Genomic DNA, 12,593 nt, shown 5'->3' with positions numbered 1-12,593 from the left:
CATCCTGCCTGGTGGTGGGTGGAGACTCAGTCCTCTGTACATGTGGGCAGCGAGGCCATGGCCCGGAGACACTGGTGTGGGGGCGTTGGGCTACAGCTGATGGTAGTGGCTGAGTGGTAGGGGTGTCAGTGGTGTCCTGGGTGGGGCTTCTGGAAGGTGACTGTCCAGGACTATAAGATGGGCCAGGGATTTTCTCTGTGTCCAGATATCCCTCTGCACTCTCCTGAGTGGGGCCTTTGTCTTCAGGTCGAGGATTGGCACTTTTTGACGTCTCTGTCCGGGGGGCATGGGTGGTGGTACCTGTGTGTGAGAGAATAGAGATGTGGGTGTCCTGCACTTTCTTGTCCCTTGCAGCACTGCTCAGCAGTAATTGGTGGTTACATTCCCATGTAGTAGAATGCAGGGTCCCTTCTTGTTCTTTTTTAAGCATTTAGTGAGGGAGTGGTGGTGCATTCCGGGTGTTGTAGTGCTCCTGACATTACATACATGGGTTGGTGACTGTGTACAGGGGGCTGGATAGTGTTTTGTATGGGGGGTTGTGGGCATGCCGGAAACATGGATATGAGTGTCTGGGTGTTGTGGGCTGGGTAGGGGATGGAGGCAAGGTGGTAGTGGGAGGGATGGGGGTAATACATGCTTTACAAGTGTGGTGACTGTCAGGGTATTGTTGTTTACTTACCCGGGTCCAGTCCTCCAGGGAGTCCAGTGAGGCCTTCCGGGTGCAGCCAGTCTTCTGTACTGCGATGTTGTGTCATGATGCCATGGAGCACACCTTCCCCCGCAGGTCATTCCATCTCTTCCTGATGTCATCCCTTGTGTGTGGATGGGTTCCCACTGCATTGACCTTGTTGACGATCCTCTGCCATAGCTCCATCTTCCTGGTCAAGGGCGTCTGCTGCACCTGTGCCCCAATAGCTGTGACTCGACCCTGAGTATCTCGTCCACCATGGTCCTTAGCTCCCTGTTGGTGAAGCAGGGGTGCTAAGGGGGTGCCATGGTGCGTGTTGTGGGTGGTGTGCTGTAGGTACGTTGGCGACGGTGCTGTTGTGTGGTTGGGAGTGTGGTTTGTGATGGTGGGTGTGCAGTTTGTGTTTTAATGGTGATTTTGTGTGTGTGACTTGTATGATGGTTTGTTCAGTGTATGCGCTGGGGTGTCAATATGTGTTGTGCTAATGGCGTATAGAAGGATTGTTGGGTGTGTATGTGTGTGTTTTATAGTGGTGTGGATGTGTGTCAGGTGTGTGCTTTTCAAATCAGCCAATGTGTGCATTTGTTGTTGCCAGTTCCCATTGCTGACCGCAACAGTTGGTGCTGCCAATGGTCATTCTACTTTCACCGACCGCCGCCCTGATTTGTGCATCCTTATTTGGTGGGCAGGGGTTTGACTGCGTGGTGGTGGTGAGGTGATGTGTCCTGTGTTTCCGCCGTCATTGGCCCTGGCGGTGGGTGGAGGTTGTCAATTCTTTGGCGGTTTCCATTTTTGGCATCATTATACAGCGGTATGCCATCCACCGCCACTGGCAGTCTTTTGTTGGCTGTCAGCACGGCGGTCCATGGTGTTTGCCACCAAGTTCATAATGAGGGCCTTGGTCTTTTATAGTTTAATTTATAAGTGGACGAGTTAGAGGTTTGACATACCTTTTGACTAATCTTAGAGTGATTCCACGATAAGTCATAACTTCAATACAATACAGCATCTTATTCAATAAACATCATCAAATATTTTGGAATCAATGATCTTTACACACCATGACCCATTTGGCCATGAATAACCACACTTTTTAGTAAAGTTCAAATATTTATTTCCCTAGGTTAACAATGCAAATATCATGTAGATTAGTCTCAAAACCACATGATTAACATATATGAATAACACTGGTTGACCAAATCTTCTTGAGAATCTCATTTTTACTAAAGCATTTGCCACTAAGCATTTGAGAGTTACGGTACAAATTAATAACAAAAATAACTACACATTAGAAATGACATACATCTAGATTCAACAGGTGAACAACATCAATTCTTTGTTAATTGCAATTAGTTAACATTTTACAGGGCTCCCTAACTAACCTTCTGATTAGAATGGCATGTTTGGACTTCATGCAAAACAATTTAGTTAAAGTTAATTAGGGAAACATCTAACTGTGACTCTATCAAAATAGTGGTTGGTACCTAGAAAGCTAAAGAAAAAAACCTCCAACAATCAAATTTATTTTGTTATACCTCTCCTCAATGGATCAGCAAGCTGCGATTCTCTTCATCAGATGGACATCTGTCTGGTCACCTTCAGCAAAAAGGGGAATGAAAGGGAATGACTCAGACACGGGGGACTCTAAGCTATCTGAACCATTTCAGAAGCAATCTCTAAGGGATCACCATCCACCATTAACAATTAAGCTATGAAGTCAAAGTTAGAAATAAAGCCATCAGGAACTGTTCAGCTCCTCAAAAAGAACCTCTACAGGGAATAACAGAATTGAAAAGCGCCCCTTCTCCTCTGTGCATTCGGGCTAAATTAGAATCTCCTAAATAACTTCCCATGTTGCCATTGGTCAGAAAATCATATGTTTACAGTTAATCCAATAGAAATTAAAACCCAAATCTAAGATATAAGTAAACTGTCTTTCACACGACGATGATTGGCTCCTCGTCTCCTGTTCCCATCGTCAGACTTGTCAGGTAACTTTCTTGTAGGAATCTGTACTCCAGTCAGTGGATCCATTGTTGGTTCCTGGGAACATTGCTGTCTCATGTATCAAACTTTACAAAGTTGCAGTTTCTAATACCAGACTTTCTAGCAAGCAGTTCTCATGAGAAAGTTAAAGACATCTGCTAAATGTCTGGTCAACAGAGTGTGAACAATAAATCACTATTTCTCTAAACTTACATTCCCACAAATGTATTAAACATTGCAGCCTAATATGAGGTTGTGCAGACTAGGCCCAAACCTCGCTAACTTAAAGCCTAAGGTAAATAAATACATAGCATGAAATCATTAATGTAACATACTACTACAATTTTCTCTACACATATACTTCAAATAATAATAATATACGTTCACTAAAAGCATTACGCATTTTATAGGGGTCACTCAAGTGGGCACATTTTCCAAGTCTCACATTATTTTCTGTATTAGCCTAATTCTATGCAAATTCTTAACTCCTAGTAAAATAAAGAACATTAGTACGAAATTCAGTGTTCACAATACTTATACAACTGTATTACATCATATTACATCAACATACACAAAAGCAGAGTATGAGGTTGCACCTTCTCATACATCTCCCCCAAAGCATGAAACGACCTCCCACAGCACATTAGAGCCCCCTCATCACTTCTTAAGGCTGAAGACTTGACTTTTCGAGTAATCTCCAGGAAGACCCCACCTACCCACTTGCAAAACGCCTGGATACTTTCATGTGTGATTGGCACACTAGACAAATCTCCATAACATAACTTAATTGTGCCGGTGGCTGCATATGGTGGTCTCCGGCACTCATTTTTGGGTACTGGGACTTATTTTTCAGCATCAGACTACGGCCAGGAGCAAGAGAGAATGTTGCAATTGTTTCATAGTACTTATGTTCTGTAATTTCATGTTCATCATGCTATGTTGAGTTTCGTAGCAGTGTGTTATGTTAATGTAAGAACATTTATAAAGTTTTAAAAGCAGAGTGGCATAATGTGTGTAAGGGGTACTGTTGGTCCGTGTGTACTTGTTAGGGTCTAGCAAGAAATGGACAGATCTTGAGCGGTAACTTGTAGGTGTGCCGCTACAAACCTTTACTATGGAACTGCGGCTGTTGATTCCGTCTTCTGGTCTCACCATATTGTCTGTCTCCATCTCGTTCACTCCTGTTACTGGCAGTATGCCATTCTTGCCAAGCCTTTGCACTTTACGTTTCCAGTGTTTTCCCTTTCAAGCGCCCAGACTGAGGAATCATTCCGCTGTCGCGTTTGCTAATTTCACCTCCCTGTCTACTTCATACTTTCCTCAGAAACCCTGTTTTCTGTGTTGTACTTTAGATCAGACACAGGTACCACTGCACCTCAGGGCGAACAGTAACACTCCTTAAAAAAAGTCCCCTTAATGCAGCACTCACTTCCTTGTAGAATCTCACTAGCTGCCCTCTGTACTTAGCACCTTTGGCCTGTATCCAAAATGCTACACCGTGGCTTTGTGTCACTTGTGTTTTTTCTGTTGAATGGAATCCAGCTCACCGGTTGGTGCAGTCCCTCTCTGGTTAGTGCCACAAGGGGAAAACCACGTCTTCTCACGCTGCGGCTCGGCTGCCAGAATGCCGGGTGAGGTGGAGCCAGGCAGCACGCAGGCACTGCTCGCAGCCGGTTCTATAGCTCCTGCTGGCTGGTCTACGAAGCAGGCAGCGCTAAAGCTGAACGGCTCGTTCCACCACCTGAGAATATTTCACGCACCCGCGGGTGGTGGTCGAAAATCATAGTTTTGTCTACGTCCTCTGCCACTGCTATTTATCTCTTTTTATAATAACAGAAGCAGTCTGTTGCACACCTGTTGGTGACTGCCGGCGCCCAGCGCTTTGGTCTTCCTCTAAGCTCGTCGCCTCGAAGAAGGACAGCGTACCTTCCTTTCACGGATTCAAACGGCCAGCGAACAGCTTAGAATCAGAATGTCTTTTGGAAACGAGAAGCTTTTATACGAAATCAGGTCAACGCCTGGGAACTACGAGTGCGCCGACTGCGGAGCCCCAGGTAGGACCGCCTCACTGCCATTGGTTAATTTATAAATAAAAACGTGATGGTGCTCAGAGTTTTCCTTTGAAACTCTCAGCTGCTGCAACGAAATGTGCCAGCACAGAATATTAAGGCAGCGTAATCCTAAAGCCAACTCGGGTTTCTTTAATCCATTTACAGCCACCCCTTCAGCGCACTCTTGCAGTTTTCTGCCGCTTCAAGTCTTTCTCTTCCTCTGCATTTCCCTTTAGAGTCTTTTGCTCGCAGTAAATGCCTGATGCTGCCGGCCTCTATAAATAAGTGCCGGTGACCCCCCCCCCACCGGCAACCTCCGTCTCACATTATGCACTGCTCTTTGCACGCCCGCCTCCTCTCCCTGTTTGACTGTGTTGCCTCTTGTGTGTAGTTCATAGCTGTCAAAGTGTGCCATTTCCATGGTATTAGTGGACTTGTTGAGTGACATTCCACTCCCAAATTTGTGACACTTAGGCCCTCATTACAAGTCTGGTGGTGATCCCACCGCAAACAGGCTGGTGGTGGGACCGCCACCTTATACACGTGGCGGAGCCGCCACGGTCGGACCACCGACACTGCCAGTCTGCCGCCAGCTGGTAGCCTTGAGGTTCTGGTGGTCGTCATCCACCAGGGCAGCACTGCTTGCATCGCCGCCCTGGGGATTATGAGTCCCCATCTGCCAGCCTTTTGGCTGTTTACATCTTGGCATGGGCAGTGCAAGGGCCCCCATGCACAGCTCCATCATGCATTCCACTGCCCGAACCACCACATTGGCGCCAGCTCCATTAGGAGCCGGCATCAATGTTAAGGCCCGGTGGGCAGAAATGCTGTTTCCGCCTGCCAGCCCTGCTATGAACCCTTAATAGAGCTGGCAGGGTTCAGGCCGCACAGGTGGTCTGAAGGCGGAATGAGTTTGGTGGGCTGCCTCTGCCACCCGCCAAACTCATAATGAGGGCCATAGTGTGACACTTAAGCAAAGTAAAAAACACAAGCGGGGGCAGTGCGCAGTTAATTCCACTCACGAGCTCAGGGCCCTGAGACTCACATGTACCTTCAGAAGTGCCTCCTGAGTATCTCCATTTTAGGGTGGGCGGGGGTATGTGTTGGGGGCAAGCAATGCCTACTGCAAGCTGAGGCACTGTGGCAGGTCTTCCGGTGATTGCCTTTGGATGGTAGTGTCCTAATGCAGCAGGCTCTGCCACTGCAAACTTTCATTTTCTGCTGTTTCTGTTCTGCAACCCCATTCTGGCCCACAGGATTAAATAAGAACTCTGGGCCTGAGTTAGATCTTGATGGGTGTTCCATTATCCTTCTTTGGCGGTGGTTTCAAGGTCTCCATCAAGCTGACGGATTCCCGATCGCTATATTTAGCTACATTGCGACTGAACTTCCAATTGCAGCAATCGAGTATTATCCGTCCCATAAGAGGTGCCCCACCGGCGGTGCAGCGGACTCATATGTTGGCTACACTCCGTCAACCTCAGGCTGATGGGTTACCGCAGACCATATTTAGAATTCACAGTTGTCCTGGCGTTGTTCTGGCGGTGGTCTCCTGTTGGAGGGAGTCCATCGCAAGATGTGTGTAATATTGTGCTATGCCTGTGGCAATAGAATGGATGATAGCACACACCTGATGTACTGTGGTTATACATGTCCACTTGCATACCACACCATACAACACAATCCTTTCATACTATGATCCTTTGCCATTCCACCACAACACAACCTTTTCGTGTAGGAAACACACAATGTAATACATCCAAGCACAAACATACACAAACTATTGACACTCTACCCACATACAACCATAACCGTACTAACCACCTCAATAACACAATAATTGAAACCAACACACACATAAAAGCACACCTACACACATGACAACCCCAGACAGAACAGACAACCACACTCACCTGAATATTACACACCAGCGAAACATCACACAACCAAACACACCACAAACACCAGACCCACATGCAACTGCCAAACATACAGACACAACCACATCACCCACTTAAGCTCCCTCTACATCAACCAGCCAATCCACACCCACCCCTCCTGCCTTTATTCCTCCTTCCCAAATATTCATTTACCTTACCTTGACCCTTACCACATCTACTTCCACCCCTTCCAAGTAAAAACCTTGAGGTGCCTGATATGTGCCCAGTAGATTTCCCCTTTCTCAGGAGGTTACCCTTGGACTGTATGACATTTTATTTTCCAAACATTGTTCAATGTCACATTGACAGAATAATGTACATGAGAGAAGTATTACATGAACAATTACTTGAATTTAGCTTTCACAAATTGCCATGCAATTCACTGTGTTAATGGAACGGAATTGATGTAACAGTGAGATACAGGGGTGTGGAATTCCTGTAGCCCAATGCCAACGACATATTGTTTTGGGTCGAGGACAACATGTTTTCATGTTTATTTTGTCCTTGGGACAAGTAGACCAAACCCCCCTGCAGCACAAACCCTTTGGCTGCCAGTTCATGATACCACAATATGGAGCAGAGAAGGGAATTGTCTGCAGTTGATGTAATATTTGCGTCCATTAGCTAATGCTGTTAAAGCTTGTAGTCATGGTTCATTAATGCAAAGTCTTTATTATTAAGTTGAGCACTCTAAATACATGTTGTAAGCTTGGACTGCTGAACTGACAGTGGTTCCAGTAAAAAAAAGTGTACACACATTTGTAAAGTTTAACAATATGAGGATACATGTAATGCTCCCAGAATGCTCTCTTATTAGGTGCAAATATTTGCAGAAGCTTGAAAGAAAAATGGACAATTCTTTGCTTTCAAAATAAAATGTTCACAATTAAATGCAACAAAACATTTTGCTAAATTACTGTGAAATTCTAGGTACCATTTCTTTGAAGCATCATTCAGTGAAATGTTTTGATGCATGGTAGTATTTCCAAGAATATTCAGAATGGAAAGTCAGTGAAACCCCTTTCAACAAGATTTTGAAAAACCTGAAAATAAACAGGCACTGGCAAAGCCAACGGGTCCAAAGTGGTGGTCAGACTTTTGGTTTTGTCAATGAGTGTCTTATTTTTACATGTATTTTGTAAAACGTTATTGTTGTGGGAGCTGCCGGGCTCTCACCATTGTAACAAACATTGGCAAAAAGCAAAACTAGTTTTTGGTCTCAAAACGCACACATTGCCTCAGTAGTTTCTGGCACCGAACAAAACTACTTTGTTTGCCAAAATGTTCCTTGTGAAAGTGCAGATTGCTATCACCCACACTGAAGCCAGCCGATAGATGGATAAAGAAAGGTAGAATTTTAATAAAGACAAACTGTCTTGGTTAACGCCAGACCAAAGTATGGGCCCAATTGTGAAAGGGAATCACGAAAGTACACCTGGGCTATATGTCTTTGCATTAGTGCAGATTTACATATTTTATCCATTTACATGAATTTACATAAGTAGATCAGACAATCGTACTCCTAGAAAATATTTGCGAACTGCAGGTAGGCAGAATCAAATATGCATGTGTAGATTTGCTAATGCGAAAATATGTTGAGAGTTTCAAAGTTCACTTTTCCTGTAACCACTTTTTTCCCAACCCTGGAAGCAGTTTTACTTCTGCCCTTTTCAGGAGTAAATTTCCAACCTTTCCTAATTTTGAAAAAAATTAGGGAAGAGCTTGTGAAAACCATACCCATAAAACATGTAAGGTGGTTGGTTTGCACGGACTCAAAAGGGCATTCCAACCCTGCAGCTTTTGCTTACCGCTGCCTCCAGACCCAGTATGTACATCTGCAGAAAGGTGGCAAAATAAGGAATTTACTAGTATTCAAGTCCTAATATAGTATTAGCCCTTGCATAATCAGAGAGGCTGTTAACAGAGCTCTTACATAGTTAGATTGCTGCCAAAATGTGTTGCCGCTCTACATGGCACCAAAAGGACAAGTAGATTTTTTTACAGGACAAGTAGATTTATGAAGGAACATGTCCTATGGACAAGTAGATATTTTATTAAATTCCACACCCCTGGAGATCCATGTTGTGACTCACATTCATAACTGGAAATACAACTTTTCACTGGCATGTCCCATTGCATAGTTCAGACATTGTCATTGCTTCCAAGTGTGATGGACTTTGAGAATGTTATGCAAGCGTTAATTTTGGTAATTAATACTTACACCAAAAATGCATTTTTAAGCAATTTATCAATAGGTGTTGTTATAGTTGTGTTTAAGTTAATTTCTGACACAATTAGTGTGAGAATGCTCCACATTCCTTAATTTATGCCCAGTGCATGAGTATTGATTACTAAATGGCAATCAAACGTGATTTATATGAGAAAATGAATGCTACTGAACAAAGTGTACTGTTCAGAAGTCAAAAACTATTTCAGGAATTATGTTTTAATTGACCAGAAAAATATGAAAGGAAAGCAATATATAAACAATTACTGTTGCAGAACAAGACAGTATATGTAAAATCTACAGGAAGAAAGTCCAGTGTTCTATGTATATGAGAGCAGTTCATAAAAACAAATTGAAATTGGCCTTAGCATGTTTAGATTGTATTAAAGGGAAAAGTAGCTCTCTATATGATTTAAAAATCCTGTTAAGTGTTGCAAAATTTATGCAAAACAGAGGGACAAAAAAACAAGGAGAGGTAGCAGAGGAACAGGGAGTAAGGACAAAAGAAATGGACGGAGTTCAAACGAGATCAAGGCACAAGAAAACTTAGACTGTGAAAAATCTTCATCTATAGGTGTGATTAATCTTTCTAAAATGGATTTAACTTCAGGAGCTTTAAGTCTTTTGACCAAGGGACTTAACTTTTGTCCCAGTAACTTTGGTGATCCCTGTAAATCAAAGATAGACTTATTCAAATTTGTCCGAAAACTCAAACTAAAAAGGTATTTTCAACTACATCCGATGGATAATCCTTTGAATGACACAACTACTGCCTCTTTAAGCACTCTATCAATTGAGGAAGTATGTGACACTGCAGTGATTTTATCTATAGCTGAGAGAGATCAGGACCTAGATGTGTTATCTAAAGTCCTACAAGAATTAGAAATTGACCCAAATAGGAGTATGTCAAGTGGTTTGAAAAACAAATCTGGTTGGACTCCAAGGTCTTGGGCTCTGAACCCCTTTGATAATTTTTTTGACTTGGTCTGTCATGATTTTGATAAACATCTGATGAAGAATAAATATAGACAATCAAGTAAACATAACTTGAATTCTGAAGAATTAACAGCACTCAAAATGCTTAAACAAAATAAGGACATCATCATTAGACAGGCTGATAAGGGTGGGAATGTCGTTCTCATGGACAAGACAGAGTACGACAATGAGATCTTGTCGCAATTAAATGACACTATGTGCTATGAGAAGATTACTGGCAATCCCATTCCGAATCTAGTATATACTATCAATAAGAAGTTATCTGGATGGAGAGATCAAGGGTTACTTAGTAAAGATGAATTTCTATACTTGAAGGTGGATCATCCCAGACACCCATGTCTTTACACTTTACCAAAAGTACACAAAAATCCACCTTTTCCCCCGGGTAGACCTATTGTGTCAGGTTTATCAGGACCTACTGAGAGGCTCTCTGAATTTGTTGACTGTTTTTTTAAACCAATGGTGTGCAACCTTCCGTCTTTTATTAAAGACACTACACACATTTTGAGCATTTTAAATGACTTGGAATGGGACAGCAACATGCTACTAGTCACACTGGACGTAGTGGCCTTGTATACTTGTATCAATCATGAACTGGGACAAGAGGCTGTTCAGTTTTTTCTTAACAAAAGATCTACAAGTTTATGGGAACACACATTGATGGTAATGGACATGATTAATGTAATTTTAACAAACAATGTTTTTTTGTTTAATAAAGATTGGCATCGACAAAAACAAGGTGTGGCAATGGGCTCCAAATTCTCCCCCTCATATGCTAATCTTTTTATGGGGTGGTTTGAGCACAAGTGGGTTTGGGGCCCATTGTCTACCCAATGGCAAACATACATATTGTTCTGGGGACGGTATATTGATGATTGTTTTTTAATTTGGACTGGTGGTGAACAGAAATGAATTGAATTTTGTACCTTTTTAAACTCTAATGCTATGAATGTACAATTTACATATCGTTTTAGCGCAGTTAGCATTGAATTTTTGGACGTAGATGTGTATATTGCTGATGGTAAGATCCAGAGTAGACTTTTTCGCAAAACGACTTCCTGTAACTCTGTACTTCATGCTGAGAGTGCTCACCCCAGACATCAAATAGTGTCAATCCCTTATGCTGAATTAGTAAGGGCCCGACGCAATTGTAGCATGAATGAGGAATTCCTAAATCAGGTGGATGATATGAGTATGAGATTTCTGGCGCGAGGATACTCTAAAAAAGTGGTAAGAAAAGCTCAGATCAGAGCTAAAAAGCTTGACAGAAGAGAAACTTTGAAAAACAAGGGCCCTATCAAAAGGATCGAACACGACAATAAAATAAGATTTATTACAGACTATAATGATGTCTCCTTGTTAATGATAAAATTTATGTCTAAACATTGGGGGATTCTGTCACATGATTCCTCATTAAAGGGCTTTATACCTGAAAGAGTCTTAACGACATATAGAAAAGGTAGGAATTTACGAAATCTTTTGAGTCCTAGTTTCACCACCATTGGAGTGGATAGGACATGGCTATCTATTAGAACACCGGGTTTCTATAAGTGCGGTGATTGTGGGGTGTGCCGTTGGGCCTGCCACAATATTAAAGAATATGTACAGGGTGACAAACACTATACGATCAAGTCACTGATAAACTGTAATACCACCTTTGTGGTATACATAATACGATGCAAATGTTCTAAAATATATGTAGGCAGCACAATACGTGCACTCAAAATGAGAATAGGTGAACACGTTCGAGCTTTGAAGAATCTTGACACTAGATATCCGATTGTTTCACATATTATGGAATGTGATTCACAGACGATTCAGAAATGTTTTGAATTTTTTGGACTTGAACACATTCTCAAAGACCCAAGGGGAGGCAATAAGGAATTGGCCCTGCGGAAAAAAGAAGCATTATGGATTATGAGACTTAGAACTGTTGAGTGTGGCCTTAACTCTGACAGAGAACTGGAATTTTTCTTAGGGAAATGAAGTGAAGACTGAAATGATTTGTCTGTGTAATATGTTTGATACACTGTACATTGTAATGACTATAACAACCAAAATTCTCCAACAATGTTTAGACGGTTATCAAGTACTGGTTAAAAAATGCATCTTCAGTTTGCCATATGGATTAAAAAGAAAGAAAGAAATAATTTTTCATTACTTAGACTGATTGAATAAAGAACTGTTGTTGGATTGATGGCACTTCTATTTCGGCATATTGTAAGACGGTGATATGAACTGAGACATTCGGTGAATAAGGATAACTAATTGGAGATGATGCATTTTTGGCTTTAATTTGGTCTGATGTAATGGGAGGTAAATTAAGGAAACGTATTACATAACAGTGATAATCAGTACCCGTTTACGAGGTACATCGTAATTTTCAAAACTGTCCGAAGTTAGTATGGAAATAGAAAAAGGTCTATGCGGTTTTGCTCGGCACAGCGGGCTCACGTTAGTGGTGTTAGATTGAATACAACGAACATTACCGTTAGTCCGTTGTTTGTTTTTACGGTGGAGGACTGGAATCCAACTCGGAAGTGTATTTAACTTCCGGGTTAACAAGACGCACTGTGCGTACTCGCAACACGGCGTCATTTTACTGTTTATGCCGGTTTGTGATCTCGTCGGTGGTACTCAGGTAAATACATGGTTATATTGTATGCATTTGTTAGATTTTTGACTTGAGAGGAGTATTAATGACA

The 12,593-nt window shown here is 42.3% G+C and overlaps 1 protein-coding gene across 5 annotated transcripts in view; it reads left to right on the top strand.

Annotated features, from left to right (window-relative positions):
• Positions 1-12,593, top strand: part of ADAP2 (ArfGAP with dual PH domains 2) — a 486,416-nt gene that overhangs the window by 105,614 nt on the left and 368,209 nt on the right. The window contains exon 1 of one of the 5 annotated variants that reach the window (XM_069199977.1): positions 4,194-4,728. The exons of 1 other annotated variant lie outside the window; for it this stretch is intronic. In XM_069199977.1, the coding sequence (XP_069056078.1) occupies positions 4,647-4,728 (82 nt within the window). In that variant the 5' untranslated portion in view covers positions 4,194-4,646. Of the gene's footprint in view, positions 1-4,193; positions 4,729-12,593 lie in introns of those variants that run through there. 3 more of the 5 variants (XM_069199978.1, XM_069199982.1, XM_069199981.1) reach the window with 3 other exon arrangements.

Source organism: Pleurodeles waltl, chromosome 7, assembly GCF_031143425.1.
Source record: "Pleurodeles waltl isolate 20211129_DDA chromosome 7, aPleWal1.hap1.20221129, whole genome shotgun sequence".
Classification (NCBI taxonomy): domain Eukaryota; kingdom Metazoa; phylum Chordata; class Amphibia; order Caudata; family Salamandridae; genus Pleurodeles; species Pleurodeles waltl.
This window is presented reverse-complemented; position numbering and strand designations above follow the sequence as displayed.